Source organism: Chenopodium album, chromosome 20 (genome assembly GCF_948465745.1).
Source record: "Chenopodium album chromosome 20, dcCheAlbu1.1, whole genome shotgun sequence".
Classification (NCBI taxonomy): Eukaryota; Viridiplantae; Streptophyta; class Magnoliopsida; order Caryophyllales; family Amaranthaceae; genus Chenopodium; species Chenopodium album.
The window spans coordinates 1998637-2020288 of NC_137853.1; the positions used below are offsets into that span (position 1 = coordinate 1998637).

The following is a 21652-nucleotide window of genomic DNA, read 5'->3' on the forward strand; positions in this document are numbered from 1 at the left end:
ATTAATTAGCTGCTGCTTGGAGAAATCAGAATTGTATGCTCTTGTTGCTGGGTTGGGAGAAATCTTGTACGGTGGTGGTTGGGGATGACTAGCTTTCATTCATCTAAACGACGAACTTGTTTGGACTAAAGTTCTAATTTTCATCTAAATCCATGATTCTAGGTTTTTTTAGGGGTGAATTTAGGCAATAATGTTCAAATTTTCAATGTTTACTTTGCAATTGATTATGCAAGTTTGTATAAACACTCCTTGTGTTTCAAGCTAGATAATTTACATACAAATACATTACATATATCTTCTCATTGTTTATTTACATACAAACAATACAACACTGCTCTACAGTCTACATTGCAAACTGCAAATCAAACCCACATGGATAAAATATAAAAAGCAAACTATTGCCTTGTCTTATAATAAAGGTAAACTCCCCTTACTTGTTTTAATAAACAATTAATTTATTTTTACATATTATTTCCAATTTTGCTAGACGTATTAGAAGAAAATTTCACCAATTATATAAGTATGGCAATGCAACCAAAGAAGCCGCGCTATGATCTCGTGGAAAACGAAGGCGAAAGAAGAGACAGAATAAGTAATCTGCCAGACTGTCTTCTACATCAAATCCTCTCGAACTTGGACACCAAAATCGTAGTTCAAACCTCCATACTATCTACCAGATGGAAACATATATGGACCCGAATTCCTTTTCTCAAATTTAGCATTCAAAACAAATACTTGTATGCATCTGATAAAACAAATTCGAATTATCTGTGTTTTGTCAAAAAAGTCTTAGATCGACGTGAACCTTGTAAATTAATCAAGTTCGACCTTAGTTTCCCCCATGCACCGATCGCACCTCTCTTTATAGAGTCTATTTTGTCATATGCTATGAGGGTAAAAGCACAAGAAGTTGCATTAGATTTTTCTCAAACTTTCAGCAATACACCTATGGAATTGCCAAACTGCTTTTATGATAACCACTCACTTGAGAAACTCCAACTAAATTTTCCGTGGCTAAATTTGTCCAACACTACGGGTTTTCGTGCTCTCAAAGAACTGAGGCTTCTTAATCTGAATTATGGTAGATTTGGTGTTACGAGTTATACGGTCAATCGAACAATTTTTTGTTCTGATTTTTTGTCAAATTGTCCTGTTTTAGAAGTTCTGAGCTTTTCGGATTGTATTTTACATGACTCAATGCTGACAATTTCGTCTCCCCTGCTTAAGAAATTGGAAATGCAGAACTCGGTCTTTGATCGAGTTGTTGTTTCATCACCCCTGCTTGTCTATTTCAAATTTGAAGGAAAATATCCCATCAATTTGTATATGGCCGGAAATTGTCCTACATTGGAAAAAGTTGATATTGATGTCAAACATGATAACGGCCATAAGCTTCTAGCGAAAATGCTTAGGCAGCTGGAGAATGCAAGATTTGTTTCTGTGTCCATAGACACTCTCAGGGTAACTTAACACTACTTTTATTATTATTTGCCATGATATAATTGAAATATCACAATCACTAATTGTGAATTCTTCTAATAAGACCATTTTGATCATCTTGATCGTGATTCTAACTTATTATTGTAATGTTTGACATTGTTAATTGATTCCAAGATCGAGTTGTTTGTAGCAGTATGATATTCTTAGGTGCTAATGTCTAGACATTTTATTACTACTAACTTCATTGTCGTTGCATATATTGTTTGGTCTACGTGGTGATTAGGTGCTCTCGGAAGACTATGGAAAACTAGAAAATGAGTCACCACCCTTTCCTAATCTAAAGAACTTAAATGTGAAGACTGATTGGACACTGCCTGAGAAAGGATTGAGTTATCTATTGTCCAACTCTGAATCAAACGTCGAAACTCTTATACAAGTGCCCAAGTCATTGAGGTAATGCACAAATCTAGTACAGATTCAATCTCTACTACCTCTTTATCTCTTTTCTTTAATGTTTTAGTTACCTTCTATACAAAATTAGAAATCGAAATTTGTCTTTTAATTTATGCAGGCCAAGATTGGAAACCTTCAAGATAGTTTGATTAATTAGCTGCTGCTTGAAGAAATCAGAATTGTATGCTCCTGTTGCGATTCTAGATTTTTTTAGGGGTGAATTAAGTCAAATAATGTTCAATTTTCAATGTTTATTTTGCAATTGATTATGCAAGTTTGTATAAACACTCCTTGTTTTCTAGCTAGATAATTTACATACAAATAAATTACATATATTTTCTACCAGTTGGCACTACGCCACTACCTATATATACATGATACATGAACCAATACAACATAGGCTTTATTCAACTTTCTAAGCAATTTTACATCCTTTTTTTTTTTTTTCCCCTTCTCCATATTGGTTTGGGTTTGCCTAAAAGAGGTTATTCATTCGTACTCGTATATAGCATTAAATAAAATAAAAAATAAAAAAAAAAACTGTCATTTTTCATGATAACCACAATAATGCAAAAGAGCAGACGCGTTGAATCACTCATAAACAAACTCCCTCAATCAAAGCTTAGTCTATCTAAGCCTAAAGCATTGATGTTAACTAACTAGATAAGCGGAAATAAAATAAACATAAATCTTAAAATCATTTTGGAACCTATCCAAACTCGAATAACCTAATGGCTAATGTTCAATTTATTATTATTATTATTATTATTATTATTATTATTATTATTATTATTATTATATATATAAAATTTTTGTGAGCAACTTGTTTAAGTTTGTTTACATGTTTTTTTAATTCATGTTTGGATATAAGTCGTTTGAAACTTGGTTATGCTTCAAAAAATCTCATTGATGTGTATACTTGAATTACAAGAATTATCCTCCCTCCTTTAATTTTCTTTTTTTAATTAAATTGTCGCAATTGACTTTCGTTGTTCACATACATTTCTTTGTACCGGATATATGAAGTCAAACATAATCATATGGGTACTTATTATAATTGTCTAATTGTGTAATTTTGTCAGTATCAACTTTTTATAATTTATGCTTATTGATAATTAAAGTTATTATTGATCAAAGTTTCGAATGTAGCGGTCTATTGAGTCACTTACAAAAATGAGAGTATTTAATTGTTATAGGTTTTTAAGTTTTATTTTAGCGAGTTAACTTACAAACAATTATTGAATAAATAAACCTGGTGTAAAATAAATACAAAGTATTATACATTGGTTTTAAAGTTACTCTAAAATGATCACAAAGGTAATATTTTTATTTATTTAAAATTTTTTATTTTTTTTTTGAGGCATAATAATAATAAAAATAAAAAATAAAAAAAATAAAAAAAATTCTTTTTGTACTTGTACAATTGTATAACTAACCTTTTTTTTTTTTTAGTTTTTTTGATTCATTTTATTTGCTTAAATGTATACATAAAATTTGGCCATCCTATTTTTAGGTCAGCAAAATCTTGAATTTGGTTAAATATATATGGTTTTCCAATAATGCATTCAAGGTGAATAATGTTTCTTTTTTCAATTATTTTAGTCTTTCTTATTAATGGCATCAGTGCAATTCGACCTTCATGGCTCATGCAACAGAACTCTAGGGATTTAAATTCAACGACGTATTGTACAGAAGTACTAACATGTGAAGTGTTTCAATAATTAAAACTGAAAAAAAAAAAAAAAAAAAAAAAAAAAAAAAAAAAAAAAAAACCGATAAAAAAGTTGTCCCACATCGATAACAAACAGAAGTCAAGTGAATGCGGTGTTTTATAATTATAGCTATACAAACTCCTTTAAATTACCATTCGTTTAAATAAGCCAATATCTGATTTCCTCTCTATAAAAATGGACTCAAAAATGATGTGCTCAAGGAATAGAGACAGACTAAGTAACCTACCTGACCCTCTTCTTCATCAAATTTTATCATTCCTAGAAACTAAGCTTGTGGTTCAAACCTCCATACTTTCAACTCGATGGAAAAACGTTTGGATGGAAATTCCTTTTCTCAAATTTAGCCTCCATTTGTCTGATTGTTGTGTGCATTCTTCAACAAAGGCAACACCAACACCACACACCGAGGATTATTCAAACCCTCCGGAATGTCCCCTGTGCTCTCCAACAGGTCCCTCTTATTCTCCAACATACTCTGCGTATCCTCCAACAAGCCCTTCGTATTATATCCCTTTTAATCCTTCGTATTCTCCGACAAACCCTGGGTATGTGCCAACAAGCCCTGCGTATGCCCCGACAAGCTCTGGGTATTCTCCGACAATCCCTGTGTATGCTCCTCCTCCCCGTGACAATGTCAATGATAAGAAAATCTCAAGTTTCACAAATTTTGTTAGGGAGGTTTTAAATCGGCGTGGAGGGTCTAAAATCAAAAGGTTCGAGTTGTGGTGTGATGTTGAACTCGATGTAGAATTTATTGAATCCATTTTGTCCCTTGTAAAAGTAGCAAATGAGGTTAAAATCCAAGCTAAGACTAAACATGATAAGTACTCTCACTATTCCGTGGAATCACCAATATGTTTATATGGTAGCAAATTTCTTGAGAAACTACAAATAGATATTCCTAGGATAAATTTTTCTACAACGGGTTTCATCGCGTTAAAAGAGTTGAGGATTAATGGACTCCGGACTGTGTATATTCCTCTGAAATTTTTTTCAAGTTGTCCTGTTTTGGAGATGTTAGTCTTATCAAACTGCTGCTGCAACCCGAAAATTCCTTCGGTTTTGATGATATCAGCTCCCATGCTCAAGAAACTCGAGGTCTTGAACTCGACCTTTGATCCAGTTATTATTTCCTCACCATTGCTCACTTTCTTCAAATATCAAGGATGTCACCCGATAGACTTGTGTATCGATGATCAGTGTTGTTCATTGGAAGAGGTGGAAATTAATGTTAGAATGTCATCATCATATACCAACAATTCCGAAAAGCTAATTGACATGTTTACTGAGCTCAAGTGTGCAAAATCTTTTACTGTGTCCTTGAACACTCTCAAGGTATATTCTTCTGTGACAATTATATATTACACTTTTTTTTACTAGTCTTTAGTGTGTTTAATCATTGACTATGAGTAGTACATTTTATGATGTCGAGAACAAACTATCACATTTCCTAAAAGATAATTAATTGGTTATGATTGGATTTTCTAAAATTTAGCTACATAAATTAATTAAGAAAATGTGACAAGCATTCGGGATTAGTTTAGTATGCAGTAACGATAACATTTATAGTATTTATATTTACTATTCGTAGTCTTGTTTCCACGAAACATTTTCTACCATTGTACTAATGAGTAATGACATTGGCAATTGTGATGAATGATGAAGGTGCTCTCCGAAGCTTGTGACAAATTCGAAGGTGAAATCAAGCCATCGCTCCTTCCAAATATAAGGAACTTAAAAGTGAAGGTTGATTGGTCATTACCAGAAATAGGATTGAACTATCTGCTGAAAAATCAGGCATCAAATCATGTTGAGACCTCGTTACAAGTACCTAGCTCGTTGAGGTATGTAATTCACAATCTTTAAGTACATAGTCAATCTCTGTGTATCAGCTCTTTGGTTTCATCTATAGTTCTATCAATACCTTATTGTGATGTTTTGTATTCGTCCAGGTTAAGATTGAAGAACTCGAGGATGATATAGACGGTTGTTACCCTCATATGCGATAGATGAATAAAGGCAGACTAATGAAGCTCGCGGACAGAAAAATTGTTCATGATTTTATTGCTTGAATGGGGAGAAATTTTTTTTTTTTTTTTTTCCGAAGACTAGATTTACTATGTCTATGTCATATTGTCATGTGGAATAGGGGAGAACAAATCCCAACATATGCTAATATTGTTGATTGTGGTTATTTTGGATCATTTTGTTAAGGGTTCCTATTGCTGATAATTATTGTTATGCGACTTATGCCTATCAATTACGAAGTAATTTACTTAAGTAAAACTATTACCTCTATCTCAAATTACTTGACTCATTTTCCTCCTTCAAAAAAGTGTTTCATTTACTCGTCTTATATCTTTTTTAGAAATTTTGTGTATTTGCCTTTTGTTTTCATAATCGAGACTCAACACTCATTTATTTCTTCTATTTGCAAATGATTATGAGTAAATGGTTATGAATTTACAACCCAAATAATTTGAGACAAATAGATAAATATAAGCATAGAATATTTCTCTCGTGCACTATTTAATGCAATGTTTGATTAACAATATCCAATACATATATATTAGGAAATTTTGTCAATAACTACCAATTAAAGCACGTGTTTTGAAAACAACTACCTATTAAATTTTTTTTAAAAAAGAACTACCACAAAGATGTAAAAAGTTTAACTAGCGGCACTACCACTTTAACAATTTTGGCTAAAATATTCGGTATTTGGGTCTCACTTTTATCACTTTTTACCTTTATGAAGGGTAACTTAGTCAATTTAGATGATGATTTTATGAGGTAAAGGTAAAAAGTAGAACCTACATGCCGAATATTCTAGTTGGAATTATCAAAGTGGTAGTGCTACAAACTTTTTACAACTTTGTGGTAGTTCTTTTAAAAAAAAATTTTAATAGGTAGTTGTTTTCAAAACGCACACTTTAATTGGTAGTTTTTGACAAAATTTCCTATATATTAGAAAAATATGAAAACTCAATGTATTGATTATACACAACTACACAAGACAAATCTTATAAGACCCAACGTTACTAACTTACTAGTCCATACTACAGTACTTTCTTATGTATTAGGGCCTCGATGCGAGTGCAATAGTTAGTCATATCCAGAGAACTATTCGGTTTGATCATATGTCACAATCTTAATTTTTGACATCATTGATAAAGAAAATACAAATATATATAAATAAATAGTTTTAGGGTATAAATATCCATACACTATTTTTAAGAGTTCAATCCATACACTTTTAAGAGTTTAAAGAAGATGCAATTAACTTTAATGATGGCAAGTAAGTATGTAAATCTTCAAACACTATTCATAAGAATTATTTTGAACTTTTTATAAGGTACAACTTAATGAGTTATTTTTTTTTTAATATAAGAAGAGGTTAATGAGTTTAATCATGTTTTAATTATTTTTTTTTTTAAAAGCTTAGCTGTGTAGCTAAAAAACATGTTAATTTCAGTCTAAAACTGAGGGGTTGAGCACAACTTCTTCGGCCCAAGCTTGAGCCCCAAATCGATGTAACCACTCTTTTTTTTTTTTGCCAAAACTCTACTCGATCTATGATCAAATCTACATTCGACTCAATTCTACTATGGTTAATTTTCGAAATCCACCAATTCTGGTATTAAGTTGATTAGTTTTGTCAAACTTATCATCCCCAACTAATGACTTTTTATTTAATTGGGAGGTCTAAAGGATAAAATCTGGAAAAAAAAAACTTATTTTTTTATTATTTTATTTAACTTATTAAAAAAAGAAAAAACAATAGTTCAGGAAATATAGTACAAGTAAGATAAAGAACAACTACCTTTCAAAAAAAAAAAAAAAAAGGGATAAAGAACAACTATTCTTTGTTATTGTTAGTAATTTAGTATTGTTACCATAACGAGAGAAATTTTCCAGTATTTTTGCAAATATTCAGCCTTTAAGCTATCCACCACTTATAAAAGTTGGAAAATAAATAAAAAAAAATAAAAGTAGAAAAAAAAAAAAAATAATAAAAAACTTTAAAAAGAGGTAGAAGGTGAAATTACGTTTATGAACCTAGTACCCCTCTCTACCACTACCACCTCACGGGTCCCTCAATAGTCAAATCCTTCTATCTTCTCTTTCTTTCTCATCCGCCCCTTCGACCTTCAAACCCTAGATCCCCTTTTCCTTATTTTCTCTCTCCTCTTCCGCCGCCACCCTTTTCACCGCCGATTACCTCTAATCGTCGATTAATACCATCTTTATTCTTTTCCGATCTTCAATTCCTTCATATTCCCCTTAATTTCTTCTTAATTTATTGTTCCTGTTTTTACCCCTTTTCGCGCTTCCGATCTGGTTGCGGTACGTGTTTTTCCCCTTTGTTTATGTGTTTTTTTCGTTTGGATCTTCGATTAATTGGGTTTTATTTGGGTTTGATTTCGCGGATTTGTATGTTTGTTGTGATTTTTGTTTAGATCTTGATTTTTGTGTTCCGATTGAAACCCTAGGTTTCGGATCTGGGTTTCCCTCATTTGATTTTGAGTATCTGTGTTTCAAAGTTTCGATCTTTGTGAATTCGCGATGTTTTCTTCGATTTGAATTTTTTACGTCAGATCTTACGTCACCTATCCTTGAGTTTTTTTTTTTTTTTTTTTTTTTTTTTTTTTTTTTTTTTATTTTAAAAAAAAATATTTTATTTTATTTTATTTATTAAATGACAAAGAATATTTCTTGTAAAAAAGGAAAAAAAAAATGGAACTTTATTTATTTATATGGGAAATTACTGTAATAAAACCTGCTCTTACTCAACAAAATTGAGGAACTTATATTATATACATGGAAACCCACCTGGCTTAATGTTGGGATGTCCATAAGAATTGGGGTTTAAGGTTATCTATATTGCATTATAGCTTTGGCAATATGTATGAAATGTGCATTTTCTCTTTGTAGCTTTATAGATAGTCAATTGTTGTGTGATATTGAAATTATATGATGAAAGTTAAATCAATATACACTTGCATGTGAGTTAGTGGAGTGCATAGAGCTAGGCTCTTCAACTTGTTCGGGGACTGGGGCGGTATGGAGGCTGAGGTTTTGATATGAAGAGTGACAGATTACTGGGTGTTGTTACATTTCACTTTCACATGCAATCCATGTTCTAAAATTGAGTCATTGTTTTGGGAAACTGCTTTGAATGTTGAAGTTATACTGTAATATGATGGAATTGGGAGAGTAATTGAAATATTCAATGTAAAGTTTGAAATACTAGGCAAGTGTTTGTGAATTCATTAGGGACATTTTTTATCCATGGAGGTTTTTGGGTGTTGACAAGGGGTAATGGAGTTGGTGTTGTACAATTAATTCATGCATATCATGGTTGTTTACCTCTTCTAATGTACGGTGAGGCTGTGAACATTAGATGTTTGTATATGATTATTTTTTTGTAATTACATGGCTCTGTTTGGTACATCATTTTGGCTAGCTGACTTTCTGACCTGATGTATGGGTTAAACAAGTTCATTTGGATGGTTTGTAGGTCAAGCATCTTACAGATCAATTGCTGCATATAATTTGTATGAAGCTTAGAAGTTAAAACTATTTATGAATTAAGCATGTTTGTTTCTCTTCTCATGCGGTGCAAGCCCTTTTTCGCAAATTTTTTGTGCTTGGAGTTGATAATTGTTTTCAAAATTGGGAAATTTTTGCATTGTTTTATGTGCCCCTCGTGCATGCTGTGTAATTCAGGCTTTAGTCCACTTGAATCTAAAGTATTTTTTTTTTAAGCTTTAGCCTTCTTTTAGTTTCATGTGTTGTTATCTGACATTTCTCTTTCTTTCAGCTGAACATGGCCCACAAGCGACCATTTGATGATGAAGTGGTTGATGAGGGTTCCTCCAAACATCAGAGACAGGATGGACCTAGTGATGAGATACGCTTATGCAATGGTAGTTTCTCCAAACATCAGAGACAGGATGGACCTAGTCATGAGATAAGCTTATGCAATGGTAGTTCCTCCATAGAAGGTGCCTGCGGGAAATCTTATGTCGTAGGTATGTGAATGTTTTGGCCTGGTTTTAACTATATGGTGTTATGGAATCTGTGTTTAGGTGTTATTATTAGTCTTATTTGGTGAGTTGCCTTATATTCTTTTTTATTGTATGTATAATGTGAAATATCTTATGCACTATGACACCGTCAGTAATCATGATTTGTGTTCCAGAATCTTATACAAAAGCCAATCATGTAACTCTGCTTTATATTACTTTTGGATGCCTAAATAAAGCTGTTACCTTTACAAAAGTACTAATGGTTGATAATGTTGTATTCCTATATGTCGCTAATCAAATTATTTGGTCGGGCTCAGATGGTAGAATTAAAATTACTTGACTTTTGTTTACCTGTGTTATTCAAATTCAAACTCATGCTATATTTTTATCTATGAGGGGGCTTGAAAACTTGGGGTGATGTGTGACAATGAATTTGGTGGTGTTGGTGTATTATTTTTATTAATAGCTAGGAGAATCCATTTTAACTTTTTAAGGCAATTGGTGCTATTCTCTTTGGCTTATTTTTCTGATTGCATGATTTTAAGACTGTTTGAGTCATTTTAACATATATGACCAATCATTTGATTGTCCTTCTACTTGGAAAATGCCATAATATGGGCACATCTATTTTCTTTGCTTATGTATGATATGCTGCAGGTGATTCTAGCATTGAAAATGATCAATTGGATCTGCGTCAAGAGCATGAAAATGGCAGTTGCCCTGTGCCCAGGGAGGTGTTGGAGGATGTTGAAAATGATGTCCCCAGGCCTGCTTCTTTGTCACACTGGGCAACCAGTAGCACTAGTGACGATGATGATGAACTGCCTGAAGAACCTCTCCAGTTGCCTTTTTATCCTGGATATTTTAGTTTCGACAATCATGTGAGACCAATAAATCCAGAAGATGTATATTATTGTCTGTTAGATTATCCTCCACGGAAGCGAGTTCCTGTTGGACCTGATCATCAAGCAGATATTCCTAGTTTGGAAATCCAGATAAAAGACAGTACTTCTGATGACTTAAGAAAAATCGAACCTGCACCTTCTGACATACACGCTGTCGAGATTGTGGAGGGTGGGATGGATGGGATCTGTATAATGCCAATTCCGAATGTCGAGCCTCTGCCTTGTTATGGTGAGAAAGTTGGAATTGGTAGGACTGAGTGTACATGCCCAGATCAGGGATCTGTGAGGTGTGTCCGGCAGCATATTGCAGAAGCTCGAGATGAATTGAGGAGAACCCTTGGTCAGGATATTTTCGTGGAGTTAGGTTTCTATGACATGGGAGAAGTTGTGGCCGAAAAATGGAGCTTGGAGGAAGAGCAGTTATTCCACGAGGTTGTATATACCAACCCTGCATCATTGGGTAAAAATTTTTGGAATGTTCTTTCAGCTGTATTTCCTTCTCGAACCAAGATGGAAATTGTGAGCTACTACTTTAATGTTTTCATGCTTAGAAAGCGAGCAGAGCAAAACAGATGTGATCCATTCAACGTAGATAGTGATAATGATGAATGGCATGGAAGTGATGATGATGGGGGTGATGAAAATGGAGTGTCAGAAGAAGATGAAGACTCTGGTATTGAGTCCCCTGTTCGTCAGGGTGGCCTTGAGTTTCATCAAAATGGTTTGCATATGCAAGGGGATGAACATGGACTTGAGGATGATGGGGACCTATCAGATGAAGCTCGAGAAAATGATGGCATCAATGGTGATGGTATTGTGAAAAAACCTGACCATGATTCTTCCTTTCATTGCAAGAAGTCTGATGATGATGGAGAAAATGACGTCCAAGATGGATCATGCACATCCTCTGATTCGGGTGCCTCTGTGCAAGGATCCCGGTTGAAGCCTGATGGTTGTCATGAGTGGAACGAATATATCATAGATTCATCCGATGCTAAAGTGTGGGATGGGTATAGTATGAGTTGTCCTAAACAAAATATGGACTTCTTACCTACATGTAGTATGATTGAAGAGGTGTTTGGAGATGGTGATTTTGAATCTAAAAGTAAGAGATGGTGAGGTACGAAATCTGCTATCCTAATGGAGGGTTTAAGTCCATCGTTTTTATCCGGGCTTGTTTAGTCAAGATTGGGCACCCAGAGCATGAGACTAGCTTCCTCTGCATGTCTGCAAAAGATAACCATATGTTTAATTCCTTTTTAGAGCATTAGAGGATCCAGATTTCCTGATGTAAATTGCCAATTGAGTGGAAAGATGGAAGTCCAGCATAAATTGTAAAATAGTAACATTATATTTGTGGCGTGCCTACCTAAGCTGTGTGCCACTTCTCTGTAGCTCATCTCTTATTTTACAATTTGTAAAAGCCTTTGGGTTTTACAACTTAATTTTGACCCTTCTCTTCTATGGTGAATAAACTTAAATGTCTAATAGTAGTATGAAAATTTAACAGGTCCTTGACTTCATGTCCACTGTCCAGTGTCCACAATGTTGAATATTTGGCGCCTTGAGTCTGAGTCCAAATTTCCATTAGTTTGTTTCAACATTTTTACTCTGATTAATTAACTTGATTATACGTTTTCTTTCTGAAATATTCTTCAGAACATAATACAGAACTACCGGTAAGAGTAGATTAATACATTCTCTTATGTAAACTTGTTATCTATTGCACTCTTGCTGACCATTGCCATGGGCTGCTATGTTACATACATATTCAATCAAATGCATATAGTATTTGCAAGACCAATACATGAAAAGTCTAGCGACGCCAGCCACAAGACGATAATAAAATGAACTGATGTGGCTCACTAGAAACCTCGAGAAATCTACCAGGTCTCTGATGTCCATTTAAGCACAATACTAGATTCACTCAAGGAGCTGAAACTTATTACATTTATTAAAACAGCTTGTAAGATATGATGTTAAAGTTCGTCTTCAATGATACTAGTGCTTAATTTTGAGAACATCAAGCACCCTTATGTCCTGAGGAAAGGTCTCAAGGAACAGTTCTTTGTAAATTTTCATGCTCATCTTCTTATACAGTTCTGGTTGATTAGTGCTAATCAGTTCATTAATCGGCCTCACTTCTTTTTCGGGTTCTGGAGTACAGAATACAGTCACTGAGTACCTCTCTCGTTCTGAATTAGTCACCACCCTGTGTAATACACTCTTGAAAATACCGTTGCTCATTACCTGCAAGTTAAGTAGTCCACAAAAAAAAACTCTAGCTAAGATAAGAATGTTATCAAACAGGATGACAACGTAACACCTGCATTACTAATTTTAATTAGCTGATTGCGTAGATATATTAGTGAATTATTGAGTCAATTACCTCTGCAAAATCACCAACATTAACTACTAGAGCTCCCGGGATGACTGGAACGTTGAACCACTTATCATCTTTCAGGATATGCAGGCTCTCCGGCACATTTTTGTCTGGCAGAAGCATTGTAATAGAGGATCTATCTGAATGAGGACGAACACCATAAACTTTATCAGGCCGCGAACATGGTGGATAGAATCCAAATCTTGCCTCCATTAGTCCACGTTCACCATGTTCTTTAAAAAAGCTGTCCTCTCTTAATTCCAGAGATCGCGCCATGGCTTTAAGGATAACTTCTAACATCATTCTCAAATTTAGTGAAAATTCTTGTAAAATTTCACTGAGTCCTCAATGATTTATCACAGATAACACTATGTTAGTACTCATTTATTTATTGGTCAAATACAGTTGATTAACGCGAAAATAAAAGCCTAATAGATTGGCTGATGTACCTGAATCTAGACGGCTTCTGAGGCCAAAATTGGAGCTTGCGTTGATCCTCAGGATAAACGGTAAGAAAGAGTCTATCATTCCAGTTGATAGGCTTATCTCCAGCAAGCACAATAGCCGGGTTTCCATATCCGTTGAAAATATCTTCTTCCATTGCCGATTTTAGTCTTTCCTCTAAAGGAAGTGCAAAAAACTGCCTAGTAACATCAAGCAATTCGTCCAGAAATAAACTTGTCATACCATGGTTTATAACCTGATCATTAACAACGAAAACCACCAACAAACGTAACGTTACATAAACATATAACATTGTACTTGTTTGATAGAGATTATACATGATTTTTTAAAATCACAACACAGGATCGAATTAAACTACCTTATGATCTTTCTACAACTACTAAAACATATTAATCAATAAGTGGGGTCGGCTACATAAATCAGATTTGGTTATTCCGTGTAGTCAACTACTAAAACATTAAAAAATATATATATATATATATATATATATATATATATTATGTGTAAAAAAACAACCTGAAAACAACCCCAATTTTTGAGAGCATAATTAAGCTTGGAAAGTTCATGTTGATGAGCAGATGATGAACCGGTGGAAATGAGATCGAGAATCGATCAGCAAAGTTTCTTCCCATAGATTAGTAGAGGCATCAATGGGTGAAGATATTACATCATTTTTAATGATGTATTTTTGTGGGACTTCCTCCCCTTTCTTTGCTATTTCCTGCACTAACCTTGATATTACATCTTTTTTTCTTAATTCATCCATTACACCTTCAACTTTCACTCTAACTAAATGTTTTAGTAATCTGTATTTATCAGCAACAAAAATCGGACATGTACCTTCTAACTAAATGTTTTAGTTATCAGTCAGCATACATCCAATATTGATAATATAATTATTTTCCCAACCAAGGGGGATAATACAATTGTTATTCCTATTGATTACATCACTTCTACATGTAAGGACGCATCCATATAATTAGTTATAAGCAACCTTCAAAAGCTAATTTTTCTAACTTTCAATTGTTATTCCTATTGATTACATAACTTTCAAAAGCTAATTTTTCTAACTTTTCACAAAAGCTACCTCCACCACTAAAAGCTACCTTAACCACTACCTTACCAAACACTCACATTTTTTGTTAAGTAGTGGTTTGACCAAGTCAAACCACTAAAAACTACCTAAAAGCTACTCAAAAGCTAGCGTCGAACACGCCCATAATCAATTTGCAGTTGCGCGGTCTATAATGTCCGTCTTTCACCATAATTTTCATAATGTGGTGCAACGACCAATACATGGAAAGGCTAGCGACACCAGCCATACAGCAATAATAAAAGAGGATGCCCCAATTTGTCATGTAAACAAATTTTGTTTCTCACATAGATTTTCGTAAATAAACCAACAATTTTATTCAACTGTGAAGCCAACAATAATGAAGAAGTAGTTGATTTATTCACAAAAATGCCCCCATGAAAAATAAATTTCGTTTCTCACCATGAGAAACAGGGAATTTCCCATAATAAAATGAACTTATGTGGCTCATTAGAAACCTCGAGGAATCTACCAGGTCTCTGATGTTCATTTAAGCACAATACTAAATACACTCGAGGAGTTGAAACTTATTAAATTTATTGAAACAACAGCTCGTAAGATATACGATGCTAGTGCTTAATTCTGAGAGCATCAAGCACCCTTATGTCTTGAGAAAAAGTCTCAAGGAAGAGTTGGTCGTAAATTTTCATGCTCAGCTTCTTATACAATTCTGGTTGATTAACATTAATCAATTCATTAATCGGCCCCACATCATCTTCGGGTTCTGGAGTATAAAATGCAGACACTGAATGCCTCTCTCTCTCCGAATTAGTCATCACCCTGTGTATTACACTCTTGAATACACCATTACTCATTACCTGCAAGTTCAGTCCACAAAAAAAAAAACACTTGCTAAGATAAGAATGTTGAAGATGAACAAACATACATCTGCAATACTAATTTTTGCTGATTGGCCAAATTAGATGTATTAGTGAGTCAGTTACCTCTGCGAAATCACCAAGAACAACTACTAGAGCTCCGGGGATGACTGGAACATCGAACCACTTATCACCTTTCAGGATATGCAGGCTGTCCGGCACATTTTTGTCTGGCAAAACCATTGAAATAAAGGATCTATCTGAGTGTGGACGAACACCATAAACTTTATCAGGCCGCGAACAAGGTGGATAGTATGCAAATCTTGTCTCCAAGAGTCCACGTTCACCATCATCTTTTAAGAAGCAATCCTCTCTTAATTCCAGAGATCGCGCCATGGCTTTAAGGATGACTTCAAACATCATTCTCAAATTTTGTGAAAATTCATTTAGAATTTCACTGAGTCCAATGATTTATCACATACAGATAACACTATGTTAGTATTCCACATTTGTTTAGCGAAATCAAATATACTAGTGATAAGTATCATGTGACAATGTTAATCGTTTAGGCCTTGTTCTTAAACTCGAAAAACAAAATACTTGTACATATTGTGAGGGACTGATTTGTACCTGAATTCTTGCGGCTTCTGAGGCCAAAATTGGAGCTTGCGTTGATCCTCGGGATAAACTGTAAGAAAGAGTCTATCATTCCAGTTGATAGGCTTATCTTCAGCTCCAGCAAGCACGGCCGAGTTTCCATATCCATTGTAAACATCTTCCATAGCCGAGTATATTAGTTTTTCCTCTAAAGGAAGTGCAAAAAACTGCCTTGAAACATCAAGCAACTCATCCAGAGATAAACTTGTCATCCCATGGTTTATAACCTAATCATTAACAAAAACCGCCAACAATTAACATAAACGTACAACATTGATAGAGAATATACGCAATATTTAAATGAGGATACCCCAGTTTCAACTTTATTCAACCTGAAAACAACCCCAATTTTTGAAAGCAGAATGAAGCTTTGAAAGTTGATCTTGATGAGCAGATGAAGAACCAGAGGAAATGAGGTCGAAATCGATCAACAAAGTTTCTTCCCATAGATTGGTAGAGGCATCAATGGCTGGAGAAATTACATCATTTTTAATGATGTATTTTTGTGGGATTTCCTCCCCTTTCTTTGCTATTTCCTGCACTAACTTTGATATTACATCTTCTTTTCTTGATTCATCCATGAGACCTTCATCTTTCACTGTACTCTAACTAAATGTTTTATTAGTTATCTGTATTTATCAGCAAGAAAAATGGGACAAGTAGCTTGCACAGATCATGTACATAGGTAAGGTATTGACTTTATATTAGCAATCAGGTACTACCTCCGTGTTTCTTAAATTCAAATGTTTCAACTATAGCATTATTCATGTACTTTTCTTTGACTGTGTTTTGTGATATATATGCATAATTAATAATATATTCACGTGAAATCTTATTAGATTACTCACGGTATATATTTTTAAAATATCTTAAAATCGTTGCTTATCAATAATTAAAAATAAAAATGGCTGAACTTGTGCATTTACCCCCTAAAAACGTTTCAATTAATAAAAAATATTTGCTACTCTAGTATTTATACAATAAACATTAGTACTGTGTCGTATTATCGTTTACTAATTAGTTATACAAAGTCTTTTTTTATGTAGCAATTAGTAAAGGAGATGGATATGATACAAATTAAAGTACGTATGTACTAATAATTAATCTGCAATATTAAATCATTAAAATACAAATAATCATTAGCACTTTGTCGTATTATCTCCTTTACTAATTAGCTGTACCATATATATTTTTTTATAGCAATTAGTAAATTAAGGAGATGGACAAATTAAATCATAAAAATGGGCATGTATACATTGAATAATGAATTAATGATAATAAGCGAGTAATTATTTTCAAATTAAGGGGTGTAATACAATTTTTATTTTTGGTGAAGATAATACAATTGTTATTCCTATTGATTACATCACTTCTACATGCAAGGACTAATCCATATACAAGTATATAATCAACGAACTATAAGCAAACAACAATATTTTAGCTTGTTTGCATCAAATGAAGCAACAATGCTATAATTTAAACATATTGATAGCGAATGTATTTGGAATATTCTCTTCTCATATATGTTTTGAATACAATATTTTATCTTTTATTACACATAATAAGAAATAGAGGTACTCCCTCCGTCCCTAAATTACATTCCTTTTTGAAAATTTACACGGGAATTAAGAAGAGAAGAATAAGACAAATAACAATAATTAGATAATGTAATGGGAAGTACAAAGATGAATTAGTTATTACTCATGACAAGTCATCAATCCTTTGCAAAAAAAAAGGACCAATCACATGCTCCTAATTAAAAATTTTAACCAATCATATTCATTGTAATTTGGCACAAGGATTATGAGTGAGATTAAGTAAGGATGAGTGAGAAAGTATTAAATATAAAACAGAAAAAGAAAGTTGATTTACTAAAAAAAACTTACCAAAAATAGAAAGGAGGAATGTAATTTTGGAATATCAAAAATAGAAAGGAGGGATGTAATTTAGGGATGGAGGGAGTAGTATTATTTTATATAAATATATTTTTATTATTTTATGTTAATATTTTAGCATATTGGAACTTGAAATGTATATTTATTGTACTCTCTTCGTTCCATAATGATTGATACACTTTTATATACTATGATTGATGCATTAGCGGTGCATGGATATATAGGCAGGTAATAGCCTAATTTTTGAGAGCAGAATAAAGCTTGGAAAGTTGATCTTGATGAGCAGATGAAGAACCAGAGGAAATGAGATCGAAATCGATCAACAAAGCTTCATCCCATAAATTGGTAGATGCATCAATGGCTGGAGATATTACATCATTTTTAATGATGTATTTTTGTGGGATTTCCTCCCCTTTCTTTGCTATTTACTGCACTAACTTTGATGTTACAATTTCTTTTCTTGATTCATCCATTACTCTTCAATTTTCACTCTAACTAAATGTTTTAGTTATCTATCATTAAGAAAATATCATTAAGAAAACATGGACATGTACATAGTTATCGACTTTATACAAATAATTAACCATTAGTGTTTCGTACCTACTATCTCCATTACTAGTTAGTTATCAATTTTTTATGGGGAAATATGAAGATAGTACAAAGTACTAACAATGTGCAATATGAAGATAAAAAAATGGGCATACATCCAATAATGATCTATAATATTTCCATGTAAATGGTGCTAGTTCACTTGTTTTTCCTATTGATTACACCACTTGTACACGTAGGTACCAATCCTTATATAATCAACTATAAGCAAACAACAATAATTTAGCTTGTTTGCGTGCACCAAATAAAGCAACAATGTTATAGATCTTATGACAAATTGACAATGATATAGAGTACATATATATCAGGATCAGAATGTCCTCATCACAGGCTCCGGATTCTATTATTTGTACTATGATTGATGCATTAGAGTCGGTCTAAGTGATGCATATTCATTTTATGTTAAAGCCATATGTGTACAGCACAGGCTCCAGATACTATTATGTGTACATATATTTTTATTCATTATATGTTAAAGCATGTTAAGATGGATATTCATTTTTATTCTCTCCATTGTATTATAATTACACACTTTGACCTTTTGCGGCATTCATATACTATGATTGATGCATGATGCATTGGGCAGGAAATAGCCTAATAGGCCACATATTACATACGCTACAAAGGTAAAATCCATAAAAAGTCCCTTTGTTACATGGAAGGATCTCTTAATGACCAGGACACACATACGTTAGTGACACCGGTCTTACAACGATATAGTAAATATGGAGAAATGTGGTTCACTGCAAGAAGCCTCAAGAAATCTATCAATGCTTAGTGCTAAATTTTAAGCGCGTCAAGCACCCTTTTGCCCTGAGGATAGGTCTCAAAGAACAACTGCTTGTAAGTTTTCATGTTCACCTTCTTGTACATTTGTGGTTGATTACTACTAATCAATTCAGTAATTGGCCCAACTTCATTTTCGGGTTCTGGAGTACAGAATGCAGCCACTGAGAACCTTTCCCTTTCCGAGTTAGTCACCACCCTGTGAACTACACTCTTGAATATACCATTACTCATAACCTGCAATTAAAATCCACAAATCATAAAACTCTAGCTTATTAAACATAATAAGAATAGGTGTAACGCGTGATCATTAGGATCTAACATACAAGATAATAGTGCAGATTGTTTGAGAGATAACCAGGCAATAACATAATAACTTGGCAATTACTTACTTTGTTTTTAACAAATTCAGTAAGTTTTAGCTCATTAGAGTAGATATCTTAGTGAAGAATTGAGTAAATTACCTCTGCATAATCACCAAGATTAACAAACAGAGCTCCAGGGATGACAGGAACCTTGAACCATTGACCGTCTTTCTGGATATGCAGGCCTTCCGGCACATTTTTGTCCTGTAAAAGTACTGTTAAAGAGGATCTATCCGAATGTGGATGAACACCATAAACTTTATCAGGCCGCAAACAACGTGGATAGATTCCAAATCTTGTGTCTACAGATCCTTGTTCACCATGTTCTTTTATGAAGCTATCTTCCTTCAATCCCAGAGACCGCGCCATGGCTTTTAGAAAGACTTCTAACATCTTTCTCAAACTCAAAGAGAATTCATGTAAAACTTCTCTGAGGTTACAATAATTTAATTTATCATACGTTAGTCTTCCATATACTTAATGAAATCAAATATACGTGACACTGTCAATTTTTAGGCCTTGTTCTTATACTTCGGAGAAATTACAAGTTAATTTGCATTTGAAAAAAGTACTTAAGAGATTCAGCAAAGACAAATCAGTTCTAATTTGAAAATATAAATCTTGATGAACTAAAATTACACGAATGAAGAGTAATTAAAGAGCCTTAATGGTTGAACAACATGAACATGTACCTGAACTTAAGCGGCTTCTGAGGCCAAACTTGGAGCCTGCGTTGTTCCTCCGGATAAACTGTAAGAAAGAGTCTATCATTCCAGTTCAGAGTTTGATCTCCAGCAATCACCGCGGCATTCCCATATCCATTAAAAAAATCTTCTGTTATTGAACATTTTAGCTTTTCCTCCAAAGGAAGTGCAAAAAATTGGCTAGACACCTCTAGCAACTCATCCAGAAATAAACTTGTCATCGCGTGGTTTATAACCTGATTAACAACACAAACCACAAACGAACCTAACATAAAACACTAATCATGTTAATCTACGAGGCACAACATGATCAGCCTGAAATCTAGAGGTAAACTCAAAGTCTCAAACCGGCGAGGGACATTAGACTCCCTAGGGATCTATCAATAATGTGTTCAAATCTAAGATTTACTCCACTAGAATACTAGATTCATTAAGTCCAAAGAACATAAAAAGTCAAAGATTACGAAGAAGAAAGAACAACCTGAAAGCAACCCCAGTTGTTGAGAGCAGAATGGAGTTTAGCTAGTTCATGTTGAGATGATGAAGAATCAGGGGAAAGTTGAGAGAAATCAATCAACAAAGTTTCCTCCCATAAATTAGAGGAAGCATCAATGGCTGGAGAAATAACATCATTTTTAATGATGTATCTTTCTGGGACTTCTTCCCCTTTTTGTGCAATTTCCTGCACTAACTTTGATGCTGCATCTTCTTTTCTTGATTCAGCCATTACACCTTCAACTATCACTTTAACTAAAATCTCTCTGTTCTGTATAAAAATAGGACATGTACAATGTACTTGCTTGTATTTATACAAATTATTACACTATTTGTATAATTGTTTCCGATTGGTTATCTCATTAAAATATTTTATTTGTATAGAGAAAAACTTTGACAATGAGTATTCATCGATTTAGAAAATAATGTATTGAGATCTTGATAAATCCACTTTTGCCTTAGGAATGTGCGACAGAAAGTCATAAGAATGGGTCTTTATCCAAAATTCTTAATATTTCCTTCCCTAATTAAGGGACACAATCCACTTGTTAATTGTAACCACTCTACAAGTAGGGACCAATCCATGATTAACTATAACATCAATTTGTTTGCACCAAAGTAAACATTATTTTTTTAAAACAAAAGTGAACATTATTTTTAAATAACAATTATTTATATTTAACTATTTATATTTAACTATTTACTATAGTACAACTTTGAGATATAAACTATTTACATTTAATTTCATCTCGTGGTATCATGATGTATCATTCAAGATCAATATAATCATTTTAAACCTTGTTAGATTATATCTCAATG

General features: G+C 33.5%; 5 protein-coding genes and 1 pseudogene across 5 annotated transcripts; 3 read left to right on the plus strand and 3 right to left on the minus strand.

Annotated features, from left to right (window-relative positions):
- Positions 1-888: 888 nt before the first annotated feature.
- On the plus strand, positions 889-1897 carry LOC145599124 (F-box/LRR-repeat protein At2g42730-like). Its single transcript, XM_081655534.1, has 2 exons — positions 889-1461; positions 1724-1897. Exons 1-2 carry the CDS (start codon positions 889-891, stop codon positions 1895-1897), a joined length of 747 nt encoding a protein of 248 aa, XP_081511660.1.
- A 1903-nt stretch (positions 1898-3800) lies between these two features.
- LOC145599125 (uncharacterized) lies at positions 3801-5635 on the plus strand. The gene is made up of 3 exons (XM_081655535.1): positions 3801-4961; positions 5292-5453; positions 5579-5635. The coding sequence occupies exons 1-3, from the start codon at positions 3801-3803 to the stop codon at positions 5633-5635; spliced, it is 1380 nt and encodes a 459-aa protein (XP_081511661.1).
- A 2034-nt stretch (positions 5636-7669) lies between these two features.
- On the plus strand, positions 7670-12072 carry LOC145598906 (uncharacterized). The gene is made up of 3 exons (XM_081655308.1): positions 7670-7973; positions 9451-9661; positions 10316-12072. The coding sequence occupies exons 2-3, from the start codon at positions 9457-9459 to the stop codon at positions 11680-11682; spliced, it is 1572 nt and encodes a 523-aa protein (XP_081511434.1). The 5' UTR covers positions 7670-7973; positions 9451-9456; the 3' UTR covers positions 11683-12072.
- Positions 12073-12532: 460 nt separating this feature from the next.
- Positions 12533-14177, minus strand: LOC145597313 (protein LATERAL BRANCHING OXIDOREDUCTASE 1-like; annotated as a pseudogene).
- An 896-nt stretch (positions 14178-15073) lies between these two features.
- LOC145599126 (protein LATERAL BRANCHING OXIDOREDUCTASE 1-like) lies at positions 15074-16560 on the minus strand. Its single transcript, XM_081655536.1, has 4 exons — positions 16312-16560; positions 15953-16206; positions 15449-15779; positions 15074-15322 (listed from the first exon to the last, which is right to left on the minus strand). Exons 1-4 carry the CDS (start codon positions 16558-16560, stop codon positions 15074-15076), a joined length of 1083 nt encoding a protein of 360 aa, XP_081511662.1.
- A 2513-nt stretch (positions 16561-19073) lies between these two features.
- On the minus strand, positions 19074-21196 carry LOC145599421 (protein LATERAL BRANCHING OXIDOREDUCTASE 1-like). Its single transcript, XM_081655808.1, has 4 exons — positions 20820-21196; positions 20327-20574; positions 19734-20064; positions 19074-19506 (listed from the first exon to the last, which is right to left on the minus strand). Exons 1-4 carry the CDS (start codon positions 21063-21065, stop codon positions 19264-19266), a joined length of 1068 nt encoding a protein of 355 aa, XP_081511934.1. The 5' UTR covers positions 21066-21196; the 3' UTR covers positions 19074-19263.
- Positions 21197-21652: the final 456 nt, after the last annotated feature.

Coding starts and splice junctions, on each gene's coding strand:
- LOC145599124 (XM_081655534.1), top strand. CDS start 889: ATGAGGGTAAAAGCACAAGAAGTTGCATTAGATTTTTCTCAAACTTTC. Junction 1,462..1,723: donor TGTCCATAGACACTCTCAGG/GTAACTTAACAC, acceptor CGTGGTGATTAG/GTGCTCTCGGAAGACTATGG.
- LOC145599125 (XM_081655535.1), top strand. CDS start 3,801: ATGGACTCAAAAATGATGTGCTCAAGGAATAGAGACAGACTAAGTAAC. Junction 4,962..5,291: donor TGTCCTTGAACACTCTCAAG/GTATATTCTTCT, acceptor TGAATGATGAAG/GTGCTCTCCGAAGCTTGTGA. Junction 5,454..5,578: donor ATGTTGAGACCTCGTTACAA/GTACCTAGCTCG, acceptor GTATTCGTCCAG/GTTAAGATTGAAGAACTCGA.
- LOC145598906 (XM_081655308.1), top strand. CDS start 9,457: ATGGCCCACAAGCGACCATTTGATGATGAAGTGGTTGATGAGGGTTCC. Junction 9,662..10,315: donor CGGGAAATCTTATGTCGTAG/GTATGTGAATGT, acceptor GATATGCTGCAG/GTGATTCTAGCATTGAAAAT.
- LOC145599126 (XM_081655536.1), bottom strand. CDS start 16,560: ATGGATGAATCAAGAAAAGAAGATGTAATATCAAAGTTAGTGCAGGAA. Junction 16,207..16,311: donor AAAATTGGGGTTGTTTTCAG/GTTGAATAAAGT, acceptor GTTAATGATTAG/GTTATAAACCATGGGATGAC. Junction 15,780..15,952: donor CAGAAGCCGCAAGAATTCAG/GTACAAATCAGT, acceptor CATTGGACTCAG/TGAAATTCTAAATGAATTTT.
- LOC145599421 (XM_081655808.1), bottom strand. CDS start 21,065: ATGGCTGAATCAAGAAAAGAAGATGCAGCATCAAAGTTAGTGCAGGAA. Junction 20,575..20,819: donor ACAACTGGGGTTGCTTTCAG/GTTGTTCTTTCT, acceptor GTTGTTAATCAG/GTTATAAACCACGCGATGAC. Junction 19,507..19,733: donor ATCTTGGTGATTATGCAGAG/GTAATTTACTCA, acceptor TTTTAATTGCAG/GTTATGAGTAATGGTATATT.